Here is a 24,731-nt window from a genome sequence, read left to right on the forward strand (position 1 = left end):
AACAGTGAAGAACAAAGCTCACTTTAACTTCTGCACACACTGAACAGGGCACACGACCAAACAGTGTCCCCATAGTGCCTGGGGGTGGGGCGGAAATGATGACCTGGTTCTGTTGCTCTATCAGATTTTAATGGGATCAGGACTTGGCAGGGCTCCAGGCCCTGTGTGGCCTGACACCCACGCCCCATGCTCTGTTCTCAAACTTCCGGGTCCAGGTCTCTCCTTGCCAGCCCCACAACAGATGGGAGTTTGAACTGCTCCAGTTTGCAGATTTTTCTCCCCTCTAAAATGAATACAATATGTTTCCAAATCTCAACCAGATCTTGAGAAAATAGGAATAGCTAGAGGATTTCTTTGGTATTATGTTTGTACAGTTTCCCAGAATTGGGAGAGAAACGTGATTTGTGCTTTTCTGGCAATTGCATGGCCTGTTAATCTTTCCATAGACTTCCCAGTTTAAATTTAGGACAGGCAGTGGAAAGAAAATGCAAAACAGATTTGTATATGTGCTGTGTGTCTCTTAGCATCTAGAGTTTCCTGGTAGACCTTTATCCAGAACGCTCAACAAGGCAGCACAGGAGGCCACCAGGCGACATGGTAGGCAGGGTGAGCAGGGTGTCAGGGAGGGCCCAGCCCAGGACACCACATGCGGGGCCAGTGCTGACACTCAGAACGTGGTTTCGGGTGGGTCATTCGCCTCCCTGGGCTTCAGCTTCCTCTTCAGACTTCAGATAATGGCCCCAGAAGAAATGCACTTGCAGGCCTTTCCACTTCGAACTGTTTATAAACTGCCCTTCTCAAAGACGAACGGATGTTCAAATGTCCATAAGTATTGAATATCTACTCTTTACTATTGTGATACTAAGGTATCAATGTAAAAGAAAATAACAGACTCTACTTGAAAGCAGAGTGCCTACCACTCACGAAAGTGTCCCAGAGTCTGCAACGAATATTAAAAGCGACAAGGATTTCTTTTGTTAATGGAAGTGGCATGGTCTCTGCTTTGCTTTGAATTTCTGGCTTGGTATGGTTTCCATGTGGTTCAACCCTGATGTTCTCGAGGCGCTTATGTGCCTCGATGTGTGGTAGGTGCCCCTGGATGACAAAAGAAGAAAAGGTCTAGCCCTCTCACCTAAGCACTTACCACACTTGCAGGAACATATGTGGGGGAAACTGAGGCAACAGATGCGTAGCGTTTGCCCAGAGGGTTCAGTGGTAAAGAGCACTGGGCATGTTCTGGGAGCTGGATGCAGGCCTCTCAGACAGCATGGCATGCAATGATACTTTTTTAAATCACACAAATATTTAAGTGCAGATTATGAGGAGTGCTCCAAAGTACTCAGAATCCCCAGAGGTCTGTTCAAACAGATCAGATCCTGGGCCCTGCCTCCCTACACTCACACAGGGCCTGGGTGGGGCCTAGGAATTTGCAGCTCTAGCAAGTTCCTCAGCCATGTAGAGCCTGTTCCCCCAAAGAGAAACTGCAAGGTGCCAGGAAAGTTTCACTAGGTTGGGGGTCGGAGAGGCCTGTCTGAGGAGGAGTCCTCCAGGGAAAGGGGAGGTAGAAGGGCATTCCAGACAAAGGACCTTGTGGGCCAGGGCCTAAGGGAGGATTCAGAGAGCAGAGAGCAGAGGGGGAGGGGGCTACACGAGGAAAGTCTGGACCGGCAGGGCCTGATGCTTCTCAGGAACAGCAAGGGCCAGGAGAGGGTGAAGGCCAGAAGCTGCGGCGGTATGTTCGTATTTAGGAATATGTATGTGTGCTGTCTCAGCCCCACTACCCATCTCCTCCTTCATCTCTGGCTCCTGCGGTGCTCTCTGCTCTTGAGCATCCTGGAGCACACCCTCCTGGTACCTTCACCTGGCCCAGGCTGTGCTCACTTCTTCAAGGAGAGCCTAGCTCACCCAAGTCCGTGCTTCAACCACTTGAGATGTGAAAAGGAACCTCTGAACTTTCTCTTGCAGCCATGTGGTCTCTTTCACACCTGAATAAAAGGTCACCACCCTCTGTATTTTAAAGGGAAAGAGACAATTTATGGGTGGAAATCGAGGATTCCCTAATTCTCAGTCAGATTTGAGGTTTGTGTACACTGTCCTAAATAAAATCAACTTCCTGTACCCCAAAATAGCAGAAGGATTTAAATAAAGTCCATAGTCATGGATCTGTGTGAAACAAAGGCCCCTGCCTTGGCAGCCGGACGAATTGGTTGTGGGGGATGGTGCATTTTACAGAGCAGCTTGGTTTTCCCATTGTGCAACTGAGGCAGGGGGCAACACAGACCACCTCTTTTTAGAAATGATGCCTGGGAAGCCAACTGAGTCTACAGTCATTGTAGATTTAATGCCCTCTGTCTGTTTCAAAGCCTGAAACAGGTACAGTGACAGGGTTTCTCCAGCTCCACTTTGCAGAGGTGGCTCCAGGAGCATACTAGTGCTGTAGGTGCGCTCCCCCCACCCCATTGCCCACTGCACAGTCAGGAACAAGCACTACTCTGATGAGAAGTGCAGTGTCCCTCCATGGCTGCCTGCTGGCTCATGTGACCTCCATTGAGCACTCTCACCACCACATCTCTGCAGTACCTAGAGCGAGGGTTCTGGATTCAGTGGGCAAGTCTTTATCCAGGGTGTAGGAACCCAAATGTGGATTTCTACACTCCCTGACAACATTTTAAACTGCGGCATCTTTAGCCTTGAGGTGGAGGTGTTCATAATGAAGACATCAGCAATACCCAAACTTGAGACATCGAGTCTCATTTTCATCCAACATTTTACCAAAGGCGAATGTTGCCTGGGTCTCTCTGTGGAGAGGAATCCCTACATGCACCCAGGAGGCCACTGTCTTCCACAAAGTGCCTGGTCATTTCACAGCCTCTCATGTCACAGGCCCTGCGTGAATGTCTACTACACTAGATGTTTCCTGGGCTAGGTTGTCCTCCACAAGTACACATTTTGAAACTCAAAATCATGTTTGTCCTTTTTTACCTGGAAAGGGGTCTGTCTGCCTCTCCCTTTACCACTGTGGGGAGCCTTTCTGATGCTGTCCTCTCCTCTTCTCCATGCAGGAAGCCTATGTGATGGCCAGTGTGGACAACCCTCACGTGTGTCGCCTTCTGGGCATCTGCCTGACCTCCACAGTCCAGCTCATCACGCAGCTCATGCCTTTCGGCTGCCTCCTGGACTATGTCCGTGAGCACAAGGACAACATTGGCTCCCAGTACCTGCTCAACTGGTGTGTGCAGATTGCAAAGGTAAACCGAGAGCACTGCCCAGAGGAGTGCACACAGAGCAGGCAGCTGGCTCTGAAAGTAGGGCAGATGTTCCTACTCAGCCGGATGTGCAGCTGCCTTAGCTTGCTGCTCCCGCCCCACGTCTCCTGGGATGCTACTGTCATTAGTGAGAGCCCCGAGATCACCAAAGGAAGGTGGCAAGGAGAAAAACAAAGACAACTGGAAAATCGACAATTAGGGTCTCCATCCTGGGATGGCTAAGAGATTGCCAAGAGGGTATGTGTACATGAGTATGCAGACATGCACACAACATACACTTTATTTTGGGCAAAATTGAACTCATGGTCTCTTGCATCAAATCAGTGCCTGTCCCACTACGTGTTGAAAATGTAATAATCAGCTAAATTTGAACAATTTTCTCTTTTTTGAGTGCTCAGTATGGTTTGATGTTAGTATTCTTATTTCTCTGGCGTTCTTTTTGTTGAGTACTGTGGTAATTTGTGGTAGAGGGAGAGTTGTGGCTTCACCCAGTCAGCACTTGATAACAAGGCAAGCAAGCCAGGCTGAGGCTAGATGGAGGACGCAGGTGACAGTGTGGTTGAGTAGACAGCGGGGGTGGGGGCGGGAGGTACTGGGTTCAGTCCTGGTGTGCAGGTTGAACGAGGACTGACAGAGGTGAATAAATGCTTCTGTTGCTCCACTGTGGCTCCTTACATGTCCCCCTGTTGACAGGCTTAATCCAGAGTGAGGGAAGGACTGAGTGTGCAGACGGTGGCCGGGCAGCCCTACCCGTGTGCTAGGACAGGAACAGAGCAGTGAGCCGAGTATTTGGCTGCTCATACTGCCTCAGAAGGACTTTTACTTTCATCTTAAACTTCTCCCTCTTTATCCCAGCACTGCATCAGTTATTTGCAACCCAACTTGCTAAATCCTATTTTCTTCTGACAGTGGATGTACATTTTACTCAGTTGAATTTAAGGAATTTGTGGGCAGGCCCCCTCTCTGCGCCTACGTCAGTCATTCTCTCATTCCCTCATTTCTCTCAGACAATGGGCAGGATGTTGTGCAGTGTGCCAGGGACCAAAAGGCAGGGAGCAAATCATCTACCAGGTCTTATCCAGTTCCTCACTGTTCATCTCACCCATGGTTCATAGTGGCATTTGTTGGTCCTGCAGAATTACTCCTGAGGATGTTCTGAACTTGCTCATTCAACTCCCAGCAGATGTAGAAAGTGACTTATAAGACACACAAAAATATTTTGGGTACCACTCAGCCAGTGACTGCCCATTACTACACAAGTCAGGCTCTTGTTAGGAGCAGTGGCACTGGGGGAAGGCAGGCCCCCTCCTGACACTGAGGTTCTAGGCCAGGTTGGCTAAGCAGGAGACCACCTCCCTGGATAACTAGACAGCAGCACATTGCTATTTATTCTAGTGCCATCTGGTGTTGATTTCTACAGCTCCTGGAGGCTCCCAGCACCCTGGGAAGTGGGGAGCGCTCCCTCTCTGACCACCACCATTCACCTGGTGTTCTTGTCATTCCCACAGCCATAACCCTGGTCACAGAAAAGAGAAGTTACATTGCCATTATTAGATAATGGTCCTGGAAGAGAGTGTGTGTGCCTCAGATGCTGTGGCTTCGTGAAGATGCTTATTATTTCTGTGTGTCACTGTACTCGTTTCCTAGGATTGCCGTAAGAAATTACTGCAAACTGGGCAGCTTACCACAAGAGAAACTTCCTCTCTCACAGTCGTGGAGATCAGAAGTCCAAAATCAAGGTGTCAGAAGGGCCATGCTGCCTCTGAAGGCTCTAGGGGAGGATCCTTCCTTGTCTTTCTCAGTTCTGGTGGCTCCAGTCATTCCCTGGCTTGTGGCAGCAGCATCATTCCAGTCTCTACCTCCATCTTCACATGGCCTTCTTCCCTGTGTCTGACTCCAAATCTCCCTCTCCTTTCTCTTAAAATACACCAGTCATCCCTAAATCAAGGATGCTTTCATCTCAAGATCTTGAACTACTAGATCTGCAAAACACCATGTCCAAATAAGGGCACATTCTGAGGTTCTGGGTAGACAGGAAATTTTGAGAGATACTATTCAACTCAGTACAGTGGCTGACCTAGGGGAGATGTTTAACCCCAAGTAGTTTTTACTGAATATAGAATTATTCCTGACTCCTGAACTCAGAAATTCTTCTTAGCTTTCTTCCTTGATTATCTAAGGCAGGAAACCGGAAGTCTTGCCCTGCCTCCCCAGCAAGTCTCTATTACCTGCTTTATTTAATTATTTTTTTTTAACACATATTGCTACCTGGGAAGATCTAGTTTATTTACTTCTTTACTTGAGTTTCTGCCCACCTGCCCCCACAGGGAGGTGAGCTCTGTAAGAGTGGTGTCCTGGCTGCATGTCCACCACGGGCAGGGCTTCCAGAACTCTGCACACCCCTGGCAGCTTCTCTTGACTGCTTCATGAGGCCCAGTTCACCAGAGGGTGCCCAGGCATTTAGCACATCTTCTCTAATTATCTCGGGTCAATTTGCAGCCCCACAAAAGTGACTTTTCGTGTAAAGGGGCACATAGCCTCAGTAAGTTTTGCCCAGAACAGAACTGGGCTTATGACTCCAGTGGACTACAGATTGAAATCTCGATTCTGGCATTAATTAGCCATGTGACCTCAGGCAAGTTGCTAAATCGTTTTGCACCTAGTCTCTTTGGCTATAAAGGGGATTCTGCCATCTGTCTTCCCAGGTAGTGAGGACGACACCAGTCAGCCTTCATGAAGCTCCCTACCAGAGGTCCCAGCACACAGCCGGTGCTCACTAAATGTTTCCTTCCTCTGCTTCTTTCCGCACATTTTGGCTGAATTACGTTAGATTAATGACTAAAATCTAAGCCTCTCCTGTTTCTGGCTCTTCTCTTGTTCCTGAGCTTTTTCTCTCTCTCTCTTGCAATCTTACATTCAAGTCTGCCTGACCACTGGTGTCTGCACTGTGGAAGTTTATTTGACCCCCAAAATCAGCCTTCTACAAGCATGATAAAAAAATACAAAAACCTAAAAGAGACAGTTCCCACCGCAAGAATTCAGCTTCACCTGCGCCCTGTTTAAGTATGAGTTACCAAAGTTTCTGAATTGAGTTTCCAGGACCTGAAAGTCTTCCAGGATAGTCTCTATCTAATATTACTCCCAGTTTCAACCTGTTACTTAAATCTACTGTCCTGCCTGTTGTACTTGGTTTAGCCTTACTTTGATTTGAAGTCCTTCTACATTGTGGCTGTGAGCTTGTCTGTGATAGCTTTGCTTTCTAATTCACAAAAGAAACCTTGTTCCACTGTAGTTGAATAGCTGCTTTTGAATAGCTATAGTGATGGAGTGTCTATCCCTAGAGGGAAAGGAAAATAATGGTTTTCTCAATTGTAAAGAGAGAAATTTGTTCTTGGGCTAGTGACTATTTATCTAAGTATTAAACAATTTCCTTTTTAAAAGTTAGAAATGAAACTATGCAGAAACACTTAGTGGCTGACCAGACACTAAACTCCTGGCATTTTCAAAGTGAGATTTATTGATTTATGAATGTCCTGCATTGTTCACAAATGCATGGACTCTCTTGGGAAGTTTGCTAAATATTGATGGAAAGCTGGCCACTGTTATGCAAGTTTATTGTCCTGGCTAAAGTGCTAAGATGGCAAACAAAATTATATCACCCAAGCAAAAGGAAAAAGAAAAAAACATATATAGGTAGCCTAGGAAAGAAATCAGGCTGGGATGGGGAGAACAGAAGAGAGCCACACCACCGCCTTAACATACGCTGTGAAAATGGATTCTGTTCTCAGGACTCAGGAGCTGTGGAGACGTCATCTACGTACCAATCAGAAAGATCAAGATCATCACTTCCTAAATTCCTGCTTTGCAGGGTCAGAGATGGGTCTCACTCCCTGGGCATAATTTAGTTGCTTCAGATAGCATATCCACTCTTTCTGGCTACATAAGCCAGCTAGTGAAACCTCAAATATATTAGATGGCACAATAATGTCATAAAATGTTCGAATCCAAAAGATGCTATCATCAATTCAGTTTGGAAAACATTGCTACTGTGTCACGCTCCTCCCCTCAGCGCTCACAGTGCATGTTATTGCAAAGTCCTACAATAAATGAAGCTGTCTAGACTGTGATTAATCTAACATTTTCCCAAACTTTTTTGGACAACAGAGCTTTCTTATCACCTAACCCAGATTAAGATCTCACAGAATTGAGTTTTTAGGTAAATAATATAAGTTTAAAGTCCTTGAGACCAGGCCCTGGTGAGATTTAAAGATAGCTGGCAAGAGGAGGGAGAGGATCCCAGAAAGAAACTGATTTATGGGCATCATTCTCTGACCACAAATTTATAAGCACCAAACTGTGCTTAGTTCAATCTGTAAGAGAAAAATAATGACAAACTTCAAAAAAATTTTGGTTCAAAAGATCCATTTTTCAAGTACGCAGGATACATAGTTTAGTCTAAGTTCATTTGAAAAAGCCCCAGGTGTTTTCATTATTGACGCACTAATAAGAATTATCAGTGCACGTGAGCAGCTAAAAGGAGAGGAGATGAGACCAGCTGAGCCGTCCTTGGGTTATCATGTCCAGGTGAGGGATAGGGAACCTATCACTCCACTGTGATGTAGAACATTCCAGGCCACTTGTATTAGTTCTTGGTGCCATGTCATGAGACCCATGTTGACAAATGTTCGTGTACTCATAATAGATGAGCAGGCATGTGAGAGAGTGAAAATCATGCTGGATGAGGAACTAGAAAAGGAGCTGCGGTGCATTAGTCTAAGTAGGCTGCTGCGGAGAGAAGACACTGGCTCTTCTGTGAGCTTCAAGTGCATAACTTCCTGTGTAGGTCCCAGCTGGCCTCCAGCCTTCACTGCCCAAGTCAGTTCTCTCATCCCCATGGCTTTTCTGTTCCAGGTCAGGATTCATGAAGGTGAGGTCCGAGGGACAGCCACCACCCCACTAACTGTGCTGCCCCAGGGTAGTGATTCAGCTCCGGCCCCCAACTCCCATCCACAGGGGCCAGAGAGGATGACTTCTGAGAGCTACTCACCTTCAAAGCAGACACTTCTGTAAATACCAAGGCAACAAGACAGTGGACAGGTGACAGAGCCAACGGCAGATCCAATTACCAGATATTTTAGCAATTTGGATTATTTTTTTATTTTATTCTTGCATTGTTCCACTAAAGATCACCATTGAACTTTATCAGCCTAAATGATCATTTTACAGTATGTCATTAAAAAGCCAAAATTTGCTATGCTTTTATAGCATATTCATCAACTTTTAGACATTTCATGGGTTATTTCTTGAGTGTTTATCTGCCAGTGTTATGTATCCTGTGAAATATAAGACAACATTTCTTGTATTCCCAAACTTACAAAACTAGTAGGGGAAACAGATCCATACCGAGCTAACAGTGCAGCAGGAAATGAGTGGGTCAGAGCAGGAGAGCTACAGGCGAGGAGGACCAGGCTCCCGAAGGCTGCAGGGAAAGTCACACGGGGACCAGCAAAGTGGGCTAAGTCTGTCAGTCAAGTGCAGGGTACTGGGAAGACAGCAGTGGGCAAGCCAGCCTGTCCCTTACCTTCAGGAACCCTGGGCTGTGGCTGTGAGTGACAGGCCCAACCCTGTCCTAGTGGGCCATCTGAGGGGTGACACAAAGTAAGAGGTGGCCAACGCACTGGAGTGAGAGCCCAGAGTAGGCTGTGGCCAAGAAATGCCTAAGGGCCACCGAAGAGTGAGGGCAGCAGCAAGGAGCCTAGGCCGGGGAGGTAGAGGGGAGACCCCGCAGGGCTCTGCAAGCCCAGCCAAGGAGATGGCTGCATCTCAAAAGCAAAGGGCACCACTTAGAAATTTATTCATGATCAGACTTTTTTGGGAAGTGTTAACAGTAGTCTAAACAAGGCATGGGATGGCCTGATTCAAGGTCATGGCAAAAGGGACAGAGAAGAAAGGAGGGATTTAGCATTTAGGAGGAAATGATGACAATCACCGGCACCTACGGAGGACTCTTTTTTTTTTTTTTTGGTGATTGCCACGGCAAGGTTACTTTTTAGTCTTTTCTTTTTTTTCTTTTTTTTCTTTTTATTTTTTTAATTGCAGTAACGTTAGATATAACATTATATAGCTTTTAGATGTACATCATAATAATTTCGAATTCTATGTAGATTACATCATGTTTACCACCCAAAAACTAATTATAGTCCATCCCCTCACATGTGAGCCTAATCACCCCCTTTGCCCTCCCCGCCCCTTCCCCTATGGTAACCACAAATCCAATCTCCATTCTATGTGTTTGTTTCTCGTTGTTTTTATCTTCTACTTAGGAGTGAAATCATACGGTATTTGACTTTCTCCCTCTGACTAATTTCACTCAGCTAATACCCTCAAGGTCCATCCATGTTGTCACAAATGGCCGGATTTCATAATTTCTTATAGCTGAGTATTATTCCATTGTGTATAAACACCACATCTTCTTTATCCATTTGTCCGTTGATGGGCACCTAGGTTGCTTCCAAGTCTTGGCTATTGTGAATAATGCTGCGATGAACATAGGTGTACATGTGTCTTTATGCCTTTGCGTTTTCAAGTTCTTTGGATAAATACCCAGCAGTGGGATAGCTGGATCATATGGTAGATCTATTCCTAATTTTCTGAGGACACTCCATACTGCTTTCCGAAGTGGCTGCACCAGTTTGCACTCCCACCGGCAGTGTACAAGGGTTCCCTTCTCTCCACATCCTCTCCAACATTTGTTCTTTCCTGTCTTGTTAATTATAGCCATTCTGACCAGAGTGAGGTGATACCTCATTGTAGTTTTGATTTGCATTTCCCTGATAGCTAATGATGTTGAGCATCATATGCGTGTTGGCCATCCGTATATCTTCTTTCGAGAAATCTCTGTTCAGATCTTTTGCCCATTTTTTAACTGGGTTGTTGGTTTTTTTCTTGTTGAAATGTATGAGTTCTTTGTATATTTTGGATATTAATCCCTCATCTCATATATGGTTTGAAAATATCTTCTCCCAATTATTAGGTTGTCTTCGATTTGGTGATGGTTTCCTTTGCTGTGCAGAAGCTTTTTAGTTTGATCTAGTCCCATTTGTTCGTTTTTTTTGTTTCCCTTGCCCGGTCAGACATGGGACTTGAAAATATGCTGCTAAGACCAATGTCAAAGAGCGTACTGTTTTCTTCTAGATGTCTCATAGTTTCGGGTCTTACATTCAAGTCTTTAATCCATTTTGAGTTGATTTTTGTGCATGGTGTAAGGGAATGGTCTAGTTTCATGCTTTTGCATGTGGCTGTCCAGTTTTCCCAACACCAGTTATTGAAGAGACTCTCCTTTCTCCATCATATGCTCTTGGCTCCCTTGTCGAATATTAGCTCTCCATATGTGTGGACTTATTTCTGGGCTCTCTATTCTGTTCCATTGATCTGTCTGTTTTTGTGCCAGTACTATGCTGTTTTGGTTACTGTGGCTTTGTAGCATATTTTGAAATCAGGGAATGTGATACCTCCAGCTTTGTTCTTTTTTCTCAGGAATCCTTTGGTTATTCAGGGTCTTTTGTTGTTCCATATAAATTTTAGGATTCTTTGTTCTATTTCTGTGAAAAATATTGTTGGAACTTTGATAGGGATTGCGTTGAATCTATAGATTGCTTTAGGAAGTATGGACATTTTAACGATGTTAATTCTTCCAATCCAAGAGCACAGAATATCTTTCCATTTCTTTGTGTCTTCTTCGATTTCTTTCAACAGTGTTTTATAGTGTGTGGTGTACAGATCTTTCACCTCTTGGGTTAAGTTTATTCTTAGGTATTTTATTCTTTTTATTGCAATTGTAAATGGGATTGTATTCTTAATTTCTCTTTCTGCTACTTGGTTGTTAGTATATAGAAACGCAACTGATTTTTGTACGTTGATTTGTATCCCGTGACTTAACTGTATTCCTTTATTGTTTCTAAAAGTTTTTTAGTGGATTCTTTAGGGTTTTCTAGTTATAAAATCATGTTGTCTGCAGAGAATGACAGTTTCACTTCTTCTTTTCCAATGTGGATCATTTTTATTTCTTTTTCTTTCCTGATTGCTCTGGCTAGAACTTCTAATACTATGTTAAATAAGAGTGGTGACAGTGGGCATCCTTGTCTGATTCCTGTTCTTAGAGGGATAGCTTTCAGTTTTCCTCTGTTGAGAATGATATTTACTGTGGGTTTGTCATATATGGCGTTTATTATGTTGAGGTATTTTCCTTCTATTCCCATTTTATTTAGAGTTTTTATCATAAATGGATGCTGTATCTTGTCAAATGCTTTCTCTGCATCTATTGAGATGATCATGTGATTTTTGTTCTTTTTTTTTTAAGATTTTATTTTTCCTTTTTATCCCCAAAGCCCCCCGGTACATAGTTGTGTATTCTTCGTTGTGGGTTCTTCTAGTTGTGGCATGTGGGACGCTGCCTCAGCGTGGTCTGATGAGCAGTGCCATGTCCGCGCCCAGGATTCGAACTAACGAAACACTGGGCCGCCTGCAGCGGAGCACGCAAACTTAACCACTCGGCCACGGGGCCAGCCCCTGTGATTTTTATTCTTCATTTTATTAATGTGGTGTATCACGTTGATAGATTTGTGCATGTTGAACCATCCCTCCATCCCTGGAATGAAACCCACTTGATGATGAGGTATGATCTTTTTAATGTATTGTATTCGATTTGCTAGTATTTTGTTGAGGATTTTTGCATCGATATTCATCAGTGATATTGGCCTGTAATTTTCTTTTTTGTGTTGTCGTTGTCTGGTTTTGGTATCAGGATAATGTTGGCTTCATAGAATGAGTTAGGAAGCCTCCCCTCCTCTTCAATCTTTTGGAAGAGTTTGAGAAGGATGGGTATTAAGTCTTCTTTGAATGTTTTGTAGAATTCACCAGGCAAGCCATCTGGTCCTGGACTTTTATTTTTTGGGAGGTATTTGATTGCTGTTTTGATCTCCTTACTTCCCTTGTAGAACCACTTTTGCTGTATCCCACAGATTTTGGTGTGTCGTATTTTCATTTTCATTTGTCTCCAGGAATTTTTTTATTTCTCCTTTGATCATTGACCCAATCATTATTCAATAGCATTTTGTTTAATCTTGACATTTTTGTGGCTTTTCTTGTTTTCTTCCTGTAGTTGACTTCTACTCTCGTACCTTTGTGGTCAGAAAAGATGTGTGGTATTATTTTGATCTTCTCAAATTTATTGAGACTTGTTTTGTGGCCCAGTATGTGATCAATCCTGGAGAATGTTCCATGTGCATTTGAAAAGAATGCATATTGTGTGGTTTTTGGATGACGTGTTCTATATTTATCTGCTAAGTCCATCTGGTCAAATGTGTCATTTAAGGTCAGTGTCTCCTTATTGATGTTCTGTTTGGATGATGTATCCATTGGTGTAAGTTGAATGTTAAAGTCCCCTACTATTATTGTTACTGTCTATTTCTCCTTTTATGTCTGTTAATAGTTGCTTTATATATTTAGGTGCTCCTATATTGGGTGCATAGATATTTACAAGTGTTATATTTTCTCGTAGGATTGTCCCTTTATCATTATGTAGTACCCTTCTTTGTCTCTTGTTACAGTTTTTGTTTTAAAGTCTATTTTGTCTGATTTAAGTACTGCTACCCCTGCCTTCTTTTCTTTGCCGTTTTCATGGAATATCTTTTTCCATCCTTTCACTTTCAGTTGGTGAATGTCTTTAGGTCTGAAGTGTGTCTCTTGTATGCAGCATATACATGGGTCTTGTTTTTTTATCCAATTGGCCACCCTATGGCGTTTGATTGGAGCATTTAGTCCATTGACGTTTAAAGTAGCTAGTGATAAATATGTATTTGTTGCCATGTTGTTACTTTTTTTTTCTGGGTGTTTTAGTACTTGTTCTCTGTTCCTTTCTTTTTCTCTTGCTCTCTTCCCTTGTGGTTTGATGACTTTGTTTAGTAATATGTTTGGTTTCTTTTGTCTTACTTTTTTGCTTACTTACAGGTTTCTGATTTGTGATTACCGTGAGGATTCTATTTAATATTCTGTGTATATAACAGTCTATATCGAGTTGATAAACTCTTTAGCTTGACCTTTTTCTAAAAGCTCCACTTTTTCACTCCCCTCCTCCCACATTTTATGTTTTTGAAATCGTATATTGTCTGTTGTTTAGTGTGTGTCTATCCATTACCCTCTTCTCATTGAAATAGGTGATTTTAGTATATTTGTCTTTTAACCTTCATATTCTCTTCATAGGTAGTTGATCTGCTACCTTTACTATATTTTTACCTTTGCAAGAGATTTTATTGCCTGGTTTTTTTATAATTTTTTTTATCTCTATTTGTGGTCATTGCTCTCCCACTTAAATAAGTCCCTTCAGCATTTCTTGTAGAACTGGTTTCTTGGTGATAAACTCCTTTATTTTTTGCTTGTCTGGGAAGCTCTTTATTTCTCCTTCCATTCTGAATGACAGCCTTGATGGATAGAGTCTTCTTGGCTGTAGGTTTTTTCCTTTGAGTACTTTAAATATGTTGTGCCCGTCTCTTCTCACCTGTAGGGTCTCGGCTGTGAAGTCTGCTGATAGCCTGATGGGCTTCCCTTTATATGTCACTTGTGGCCTTTCTCTTGCTGCTTTTAGGATTCTCACTTTATCTTTTATTTTGGACATTTTAATTATAATATGTCTTGGTGTGGACCTCTTTGGGCTTATCTTGTTTGGAGCTCTCTGTGCTTCCTGTACTTGGATATCTGTTTCCTTCCTTAGGTTAGGAAAATTTTCATCTATTATTTCCTCAAATAAATTTTCTGCCCCTTTGTCTCTCTCTTCTCCTTTTGGGACACCTATAATCTGAATGTTAGCATGCTTGATATTGTCCCAGAGTTCCCTTAGACTGTTCTCATTCTGTCTAATTCTTTTTTTCTTTTTTCTGTTAAGCTTGGGTGATTTCCTGTATTCTTTCATCTAGCTCACTGATCCATTCTTCTGCATCCTCTACTCTGCTATTGAGTCCCTCTAGTGAATTTTTCATTTCCAGTATTGTATTCTTTATTTCTGATTGGTTCCTTTTTCTATTTTCCAGTTCTTTGCTGATGAGCTGACTGTGGTCATCCAGTCTTCTCCCAATATCTGTGAACATCCTTATGATATTTTGTTTGAACTCTTTGTTGAGTACGTTACTTCTTTCTGTTTCATTTAGTCCTTTTTCTGGGGTTTTGTCCTGTTCCCTTGCTTGGAAATTGTTCCTTTGTCTCCTCATTATACCTCTTTCTCTGTGCTTATTTCTATGTATTAGGTGAGTCTGCTATGTCTCCTGATCCTGGAGAAGTGGCCTTATGTATGAGATGCCTTATGAGGCCCAGCAGTATGCTTCCCTCTTATCACCAGACCAAATGATCCAGGATTGACCCCTTTGTAGGCTACTTGTGTCCCTTCTGCTGTGGCAGGGTTGCTCTTCCTGCAGGGACCCAGGGAGTCTAGTCTTTCCTTCCCTGGCCAGCTGTTTGTAAATCTGGTTTGGGCAGCCTCAGCACTGTTGGCTACAAAGTCTATCAGCACACTCCTATTGCAGTTTTCCTCTTTACTGGGTGGTACCCAGTGTAGCTGGTTGCTAGGCTTAGGGGCCTAGAGTTGTGATAGGCCTCAGGCCTACAAGGCTATGGTCACCTCTCTTAGGAGTGCAGCTGAATGGCACTGGCCGCAGGCACGGGAGCACTCAATTGTTTCAGGCTTTGGAAGGTGGGGCTGATCCTTTTTACGGCTATTGTGAAGCACAGGTCTTCTGCCACTGATAAGCCTCACTCCCCACAGGGCCACACACACTGTCAACATTGTCCTGGTCCATGCACACTTCTCAACCCCCTGGAGCGTACCCTGATGCCACACTGCAGAGGCCCCCACCTCTCCACCAATGCCCCCCACAGTTCACCTGGTCCTCACACAGGCCCTGCCCCACAGAGGTGGACACACTCTCCTGCCTGTAGAGGATCAAGGCACCCAGTCATTGCAGGCTGAAAAGTATCCTGAGGGCTTGCTATTGGGTGGGGCTGGTCCCTAGGATGGGCTGCCTGCCCTGGCTGAACTGGATTAAATCTGTGCTCTTGTGGGTATGGCAGACCCCTGGGAAAACAGGCCAAGGGAAGAACTTCAGTGGCGCCCACTGGGGTCTGTGTCAGCACACCTGGACCAGGTCAGAACAATGGCCCACACCAATGTCTCAGTCCCTAGGCAGGACTCTTGCTGGGCACCATCTAAGTGCTCTGTGTGGGTTAACTCATTTAACCTCTGGTTAGCCCATTTTACACATAGGGAAACTGAGGCACGGGTGTTTAAGTAACAAGGTCTCAAGCTAGTAAGTAGCAAAATCAGGATTTGACCCCAGGCAACTGTGCTCCAAAGTGCGTGCTCTTCACCAGGACTCAATATCACAGCTCAGGGTGGAACCCATAGCCAGTGAGCCTAGCTGTCCTCTGCCCCTGCACAGTAGGATGTTGGTGCTACACAATCTCTGTCTGCAAATAGGAAATCCAGATAATTTCTTGCCTCTTCTGAGGGCAGGGCCTTAATAGTGGGTAACCCATGCCATTGACTTTACTCTGTCAAAACCATCTGCCAATCTGTCCACTTCCTACTTTCTGCCACTTCTGTGTTCACTAAGTCAGCACTCACCCGGACTTCTCCATGTGGTGGTTTATAAAATAGAATAGAAATGGAGCCCATTGCCGCCTCTCACTCTGGACTCCTCCCAAGAGTTGTAGCATGTTGCAGCCCCTGGGAAAACAGAGCCCGTAAATGTCAACCCGACCACCCTCAGTCCTTTCTTCTTCCGTCGGTGTTGTGCCAGAAAAATCTTTACAATCCCTGGGAAGCATATCCCCTGTTCTCCTTTTGTACACTGAGGTTCCAGATTGGCTCTTCAAACTCCCATTTAACCTCAGTATTTCAAAAATTCATCCTAGCTGTCCTGTAGTAATTAGCAAAAGTAAATACATTAAATTAATTTAAAGTGAGGATCTCAGAGAAGAATCAGGAAATGAGTTTTCCAAGAGGCTACACTGAGGCTTATGCTGATATTGCTCCCTGTGGTGTCTCTATTTAGATTCTGAGAGTTCATGAGCAAAATCACTGCTCTTATCTTTGGTGACTGGTTAAAATATAACTCTGCTGGGCACTGAGATGGCCTTTCAAACTGCGTCTATAGTGTGAGACAGAGACTGATGAATAGAGTCTTATCTAAATTCAAATGGTCTAATCTCTTTGTCCCCAAATTATCTCTGATTTAAACCCCTCTGGCTGATTAGCTGTGTGTTCCGGAATATGTAAACCGCTCTTTCCTCTGCTTTCCCAAGCCATCTCTGAAGACTGATGTTCTGAGAAAACATCGCAGTTTATTCCAGTTGCTTTGATCCTTTAAAGATCCTAGGGGTATGGGAAGTGGGTTGCGGGTTGAGTTCAGTTCAATTTATTAGATTTACACGACAACATGAACTTAGCAGCACAGGGCCAAGGTGCTGGGGTGTTGGGTTTTTGGGGGGTTTTTTGGCATCCCAAGCAGCCTTTGGGCCAACAGGCGAGTTTCACTTGGAGGTCCCAGCAGGAAATTAAGGACAGAGTCCCGATGGCACTCGGAGGACTTGGTCTGTGAAGCATCATCCCAGACTCTGGACCCTCAGGGTTGGCTCTCAAGGCAGTCTTGTGGCTGCCAGGACTGCCAGCACCAAAAGAGGCTTCTAAACAGATGTGTTTGAAATGCCTGGCACATCATCAGTGCTCAGAACTGTCAGTTGCTACTGTCATTCATTCATTCCTTCATTCATTCTTCAACAAACTTTTGTAAAAATGGGTTCAGTGTACCAGATTCTCTTTTAGGCATTTATAGAGGCAAAATGAAAGTTAGTGATGGTGGTTAAATGAAGCTGGAAATGCCCTCTGAAGTCCTCCTTGTGGGTTTAATGAACTCACAAACAACAGGAATTTTAAATAAAGGGAGAGGTTGACTAGTTCCTGTGTGTAGGGACTTAAGTGTATTACTCTATGTATGTGAAACACCTACACAACACCTATCAGAGAGGCAGTCTTTAGGAAATGTGTGATGAAGCAATGAATGAAAGAGATAGAGGGTGGCAGGAAAGAGAGAAAGCAAGGGTAAGAGAGAAATACAGAGAGAGAGAGAGGGAGAGAGAAGGATGGAGAGAGAAAGAAAGGAGAGAACAATGAGCTAATACAGCCTGGAATGCAGATGGTGGATCCAACCAGGCAAGAGGCCAAGCATAATTAACCCTTTCTGAAGGGATGAGAGTACATCATAGTCAATAAATCGAGGTCTTGATCTTTTATAAGAGACGGGGGACCAAGCACAGAAAAGTCATGGTCCCAGGAATCACAGGGAGACTGACATTGATGAAAGGAGCCCCCTGTGAAAAACAGACCTTGAAGGCTAATTCTTGTCAGTGTCTTTATAAGATCTTACTTTCCTATGCTGGCTAGTTTTGCTCCAGAAAGAAAAATTTTAAAATTTTACTCTGATATGACAAGCCAACTAATAATTTTCAGCTAATATCTATGCAAAAGGAAGCAAAGAATTTGCCAGAAAATTTGGGATCCATCATTTTCTACAGCTCCTTCCTGCAGTTGCACAGAACAGAGATCTCTGCACAACTACAAAAAAGCTAGAGGGTAAAGCCGGGTGGGTTAAACCCATTTGTTTCCATTTTGTGCATTTCAATAAGCACTTCCCTGGTGCCTGCTCTTTGCTGGAGAGCTCATGAGTGTCAGCTGTGAAGGAAATTGGAAATATGGTTACCTCTCCTGGCTTGAGAGAGGAGGGGTGCATTTGTGAGTAGGTGGGAGAGGATGTGGTACAAACAGTATCAGATGTCTACAGAATCTGATGCCCTTCTCCCGCCCCCCAGCTTCTCCTGCCTGCCAGTCTGGCCCTGCACAGAGGTGAGGACTGCCAAGCTCACGTCAATAGGTTGAAGCTTGATGGGGTCCAAGGGAGCTTGGCTCAGCTAGGCAGACATCAAATGAGGAGGAGTAGAGGCCAGAAGTGACCCTTGCCTGCCAGCAGGGAGGAAGTGCACATGACAAAGACACCAAGAAGGCTTTGGGCAAGGACTGGAGTTGGGGATAATATTTCTGGAAATTCACTATGAGTCTGGCACTGTGCTAGGTGCTTTTCAAATATCGTTTCTTTCTTTCTCTTAGAGTAGTGATTCTGATTACAACAGAATTATGGAGACAGCCAGAGAGATCATGTGGAGTGGCTCCTTGTAAAAACAAATTCAGTACCCACATGATTTCAATTAAAAAGAAAGCAAGAGAAAATAAAAATGGACAATTACCATCTTCATTGCAAGTGAATCCTGTAAGATAGTCCAGGAAAGCATGAGAGTGTGGCTTCACAACACTGAGAAGCATTGCTCTGCTCCAGCCTGGGGAGGCAAGTAACCCTCCCCACTTTACCCATTAACTAAGTGCAGAGAAGGAAAGACCCAGCAGGGGGCACAGTGGACAAGTTCCAGAGTAAAGTTTGGGCCAGGCCTCAGCCTTAGGGCAGAGCTCTTGCTCTGTCACTCTCTTCTGCTTAGTTCATCTGGGTTTGAAACTTGAGTAACTGGATGGAGAAAAGTTAATAAATCAGCAGCTGGTTCTGTCTTCATTTATTTGCCTTTCATCCGTTCAGTAGATAGTTAACTAATGTTTACAAGGTGCAAGTGACTGTGTCCATCAAGGTAGGTACACAGGTGGGCTCATAGTCCCTGACAAGGAGAAGCTCAGAGTCTGGTGGGAACATGACATCAAATCCCTGCACGTGGGCACAAGCTTCCCTGGCGCACCGTAGGGCTTGCCCTCTCCATTGAGCTCTCCAGGGGCTTCTGCCAACCATCCCATTCCCTCACTGCATGGCCTCACGTTTCAGGGCATGAACTACCTGGAAGACCGGCGCTTGGTGCACCGTGACCTGGCAGCCAGGAACGTCCTGGTGAAAACACCACAGCATGTCAAGATCACAGATTTTGGGCTGGCCAAACTGCTTGGTGCGGAGGAAAAAGAATACCACGCAGAAGGAGGCAAAGTAAGGAGTTGGCTTGTAGACAGGAAAACATTTTCCTGCCAGCAGACTAACTGATGTGGGGGCAATCTCAGGACATTTTGAGTGAAGTCACAGCAGCTGCCACCAACACCTGGTTCTAGCCAGTGTCTTCCTCTGGCAGTGCAAGCTGAAACTGCTTTGGGAGCAGGATTTGCTGGGAGAGTGAGTAAAGATGTTTCTGATGTGTCCAGAGGCCAAAGGCAGTAAATATGAGTTCAGCTCCATCTCCAGGTGACAGTGATGGTTAGCCAAGGTTAGGTTTCAACCTCCCCCTCCAGGATAAAGCACCCTTCAGAAGAACAGCTGGGAAATGCCACAGCTAATTTGGTGGCACACTGCTGTTGAGGACATCTCAGAAATAGGGATAGCTCCCCATGTTGTTTCAAGAGCTCCCAAGGGTCTGGAACTCATGCTTGGCACTGGCTCCCTCCTCTCAGGCAGGCTTGGGGCTTCTCCAGGGGACTCTCTCCCAGCAGTGAGGAGGGCAGGTCTCCTGTTAGGTGCTCCGGAATGGTCTGGATCTGCTACACCCCACTTAAGTTTCACTGTGGCCTGCATGGCTCCAAGCAGTGGCCCCTGCAAACACCCACAGACACAGGGTGGATAGGACCACAGGGCACCCAGCTCACCAGAACAGCCCACAGACCAGAGGTCCTCAGCTGTGATGTAAATGAAACCAGCCCTGGGGCCTAAGAGAACAGTGCTGTTCTTTGCCAGATTTAAAACCTGCTCCTCCTGCTGGGGAGGAGCACTGGGCTTGGGGGATCTGGTGGGAGGGCTTGGCTTCCCCACGTTTGTCACTTGTAATTTGTACCAACATGATTTAATTTTGTCAACAGAGGGAAGCTAATAGTTGTCTTATTACTTTATCTCTCATTATCCTAAGGTACCTATCAAGTGGATGGCTTTAGAATCAATTTTGCACCGAATTTATACCCACCAAAGTGATGTCTGGAGCTATGGTGAGTCAAAATCCTGATGCAAATGAATTTGTACTGAGGCTAAATTGGCTTGTATTGTTTGTTGATTTACATTATATGCTCTGTCATTCTAGTATTTTTCTTCTGAGACAGTGATAATGTAATAGTTGCTATCTATTATGCTAAAAAAACATGACGAAGGAAATTTAGTCTACCATATAAATGTCGCTGGAGATATCAGTGAACTTGTCAAGAGAAGGTAACAGGAGGGAGAGGGAACTTGAACTTAGGAAATGTCTTTAGCTGTGAAATCAAACCAGGATTGACCTCTTGCCATGAATTTAAAGTGACCCAAAGGGAGATGACAAATCAGGCTTCATGGGGAAGAGTTTCGTGGTAGAGAAATGAGGTTTTATGATGGACTGATTCAGTGGCTATTATTTCATGTAGTGAATGGTGGTCTTTGTGTGTCGGAGAGAATGGCTTGACAAAAATGCGCTGTGAGGATGTGTCTGTGGGAAGAAAATAAGAATAGGGAAATAGTTATTGCTTCCAGTTCTAGTGAGGACCATTTCATCAGGATCCGATTGTCCATTTCGCCCTCACTGCACAGGCCTGTCCTCCGTCCTCAGGTATTTCCGTCTTCTCAAACATGCCTTTCACATTTTTGCTTCATTGCCTTTATACAAAGGATTTCCTGAGCCTACAAGGGCTTCACTGTTTGAGAAAGTGTCACTAACACATTATCAATGACTGCCATGCTAGGCAGTTTCACCTGTATTATCACCCTCAGTCTTCACATGTCACTCAGCAATCTGCTGAAAGCCTGCAGAACACCTTATCTGCTACATTTATTTGTGAATTATCAGCCTATCCCCACCTCCATAGAAATGTGTATTTGGGGAGAGCAATATTGACGGGAATTTCCTAGAGGAATTTAGTCATTATCACAAAACAAAATCATTCAGGATATCATCCATTTAATTTTCTTTTATAGCATTATTAACTTCCTAATATTCCAGAGGTATTGTTTTTAACTTCATGGGTCTTTGTCTGTCTCTTCTATTAGAGTGAAAGCTGTACAGAGAGATCTTTCTGAATAAGGGAAGTTTTGTATGTACCTCTGAGTGGAGCTGCCTGCAAATGATGAACTAGATAAGGAAATAAAGCTATTCTGATGCCTTTTTATTTTCAGTCATTTTCAAGCTATGTCTGCTCCCCATGAGGGATGGAAAGAAATGCATCTTTTCCCACTTCTGGATCCTGCCCAGTGTCATCTCCATTGTCACCACCCTAGCCCAAGCCACCTCTCTCCCTCATTGACCCACAGCAAGAGCTCCTAATAGGTCTTTCTTCCTGTTTTGCACACTCTCATCTATTCTCCAGACACAGATGAAATATATTTTTTTACTCTATTAGACTTTTACTTCTCTGCTTAACATCCTTCTTTGGTTTTCCAAATATGTTCCAAATGAAATCTGAACTCCTAACTATGATCAATAAGGTCATGAACGGTCTGACTCCTCCTGTCTTTCCAGTATCATGTGGCTCCCTTGTCCTGTGTGCTCCAGCCAGTGTGTGCCAACTCACAGCCCAGACTTGGTCCACATTTGCTGAATAAATGAAAACTTTCTTAAATTCAGTTACTTGATACCTTTGACAACCAGTCTCAGAAAGTCAGCATCACTCTAGTGGTCGTGTGTTCTTCATTTCAGTGGAGATTGTGTTGTCAGTGATTATAATCTGCTATCCCTGGTAGTACACTGGAATTTTAGACCATGAACCTGAATTTTTTTTTTAACTTTTCGTTAAGATTATGATAGTTTACAACCATGTGAAATTTCAGTTGTACATTATTGTTAGTCATGTTGTAGGTGCACCCCTTCACCCTTTGTGCGCACCCCTCACCCCCCCGTTCCCCTGGTAACCACCAATCAGTTCTCTTTGTCTATGTTTAACTTCCACCTATGAGTGGAGGCATACAGAGTTCGTCTTTCTCTATCTGGCTTATTTCATTTAACATAATACCCTCAAGGTCCATCCATGCATGAACCTGAATTTTTAGTTTAAAAAACATATCCTCTTACTCCACTTTCTAGTCTCCAGTCAAGGCAAAATATTTTAATAAATTGGGTACCTATGTATTCCATTTAGGAGTTGAAAAGAGACAGAATTCATACCACCTTCCAGTCCCACTCATAACCCACAACCAGGGACACACACTCCCCTCTCTTTGGCCATTTGTTCCCAGACCTGAAAAGCTTTCTTTCCCATGGAAATTCATTCTGCTTGTTTAAACCTAGTTAGGTGAGACTTAATTGACCTCATAGATCTGGAAATGATATTTTCTTTCTTTCACCAAATCCATATTGATTATATGGTGGGAAAGGATAGAAGAATCTATTTTCTTGCCCCTGGACCGTTGCTTTCCTTCATTTTCCAACCTTGCATTCTATATATTAATTCAGGTCATTCAGTTTTGGAATGGTCCTAGAAAATCCGAGCAGATCTGTGGTGATATGTATCTAGAGGCCAACTCTAAAGAAAATGGGTCATCAGACCAGTTGGAGAACAGGAAACTGCTGGGTTCCTGTTTCTGATCTCTCCCTGTGTAGTGTGGGGAGCCAGGCTCTGTTCCACTGAGGTCGTCTCTAGTGGCACCACAGGGCACCTTCGCTGTCCAGGTGGGAACAAGATCCCTAAGGCGTTTGCATGTTTCTAGAGCAGAGAATTCTATCAAAGGAGGCATGGAGATGGAAGGACCATCAGAGCTTGGAAATAGTCTGAAAAAACACCAATTCTAAAATTACTGCTGCTTTGATTTTTTTAATCATGATGATTGCTTGATTTTGAAACAAAAAGTATGGAGTTTTTATGTTTATCAAAAAGAAGATAGGGCTTTTTCTGTCTCTAATTGTTTTTATTATTTAAAAACACACAGTTTATAAGCTTGATGTGTAATCTCCATCCTTCCACTTCCATAGACACAAGTTCACTTACAGTAGATGTCTGAGTGTTTAACTCCTGCTCTGTAGCATAATAATACTTAGATTATTTGAGTGGTTGTGCTGTCTTTGTTGTTATTACTAAAGTCTGCCATTTACTGGCCACTTATTATTTGCCTGGCATTGTCTGGACATTTCAGTTGTATTATCTTATTTGATCCTCACAACCATCCTATGAGACAGATACTGACATAATCCCATTTTACAGAGAGGTAAACTGAGGCTTCCAGCAATCAAGCAAATTGCCCAATAGGTTTTTAAACATTAGAAACAGTATCAACAATGATGACTAATAACAATTTGTCATGATTATTATCAGCTCATAAAGTGACTACTTCATCCTCTCAGGAGTCACCGTTTGGGAACTGATGACCTTTGGGTCCAAGCCTTATGACGGAATTCCCGCAAGTGAGATCTCAACCATCCTGGAGAAAGGGGAGCGCCTCCCGCAGCCGCCCATATGTACCATCGATGTCTACATGATCATGGTCAAGTGTGAGTGACTGTTGTGGCCATCCACACTCACACTTGCTGTGCCTGGGAAGGCACTGTTGCCCTAGCCAAACAATCGAGACTTTCCCTTCCCTAAAGAAATACTGTCACATTCTTTACGGCAAGCACTCAAGTCCAGAAACATCCGTAAATAACCCCGCTCAGACGTTCTTCAGGAAGCACTTGCTTGACTCATAGAGCATGGACCTGACATTTGCCCATGTTAGCAAGCAAATAAATAAAATCGAAGTCCTTCATAAGCCATTACACCAAAATATTCTATTCTCTGAGTTTCTCAGTGAAAAAGCCACCCCACATTTTAAAGCCTCTTACCAGAAAGACTGAATGTCTTTAAATGCCTAACAATGAGTAACCACGTGAGGCTAATAGAATCAACCTTTCTGCTTTAACTTAAACCTCTTAAATAGTGGAGTTATATGAGGTCTTCTGCAGTGTAGCAAGTAAACATTTCAATCCAAGAGTGTGTCACTTGATTGACGGTACTATTCCGTAAGAATCACAAATTCAGTAGGCTCTGAAGGTGACATTACCTGTGTGTTGAGAGTTTACACAAGAAAGTAGCATAGGGAGTACGCTTGAGCCAAGTTAATGTAAATATTTAATGCCTTTCTGAACTTTAGACCACAGAGTTCATCTATTTTAACTTCCTTGCTCTGGGCTGAGGAAGCTGGAATCCAGAAAGGTTACATGATTTGTCTAAGGTCACATAGCAGTCTGGCCTAAAATAGCTTGACATCCGGCTGGATAGAAAATAAATGGGAACCCTCATGAGGCATGAGGATTTCCAGTCAATAGTTGTTCCTCCAGTTTGTTTCATCCACACCCACATCACTGCATAATCAAATGCACTAGCATGGTTAGCAAAAGCATTCTCCTAAGGAAGGCTCTGAAATATCCCCCTCACACTTGATGCATGAATACTGAGCATGT

General features: G+C 43.8%; 1 protein-coding gene across 2 annotated transcripts in view; it reads left to right on the forward strand.

Moving 5' to 3' along the window:
- EGFR (epidermal growth factor receptor) overlaps positions 1–24,731 on the forward strand; it is a 199,861-nt gene that overhangs the window by 162,635 nt on the left and 12,495 nt on the right. For both annotated transcript variants that reach the window (XM_070617275.1, XM_070617276.1), the window contains exons 21-24: positions 3,063–3,248; positions 19,190–19,345; positions 20,250–20,325; positions 23,637–23,783. In XM_070617275.1, the coding sequence (XP_070473376.1) occupies positions 3,063–3,248; positions 19,190–19,345; positions 20,250–20,325; positions 23,637–23,783 (565 nt within the window). The remainder of the gene's footprint in view (positions 1–3,062; positions 3,249–19,189; positions 19,346–20,249; positions 20,326–23,636; positions 23,784–24,731) is intronic.

This window comes from Equus przewalskii, chromosome 4 (assembly GCF_037783145.1).
Source record: "Equus przewalskii isolate Varuska chromosome 4, EquPr2, whole genome shotgun sequence".
NCBI classification, from domain to species: Eukaryota; Metazoa; Chordata; class Mammalia; order Perissodactyla; family Equidae; genus Equus; species Equus przewalskii.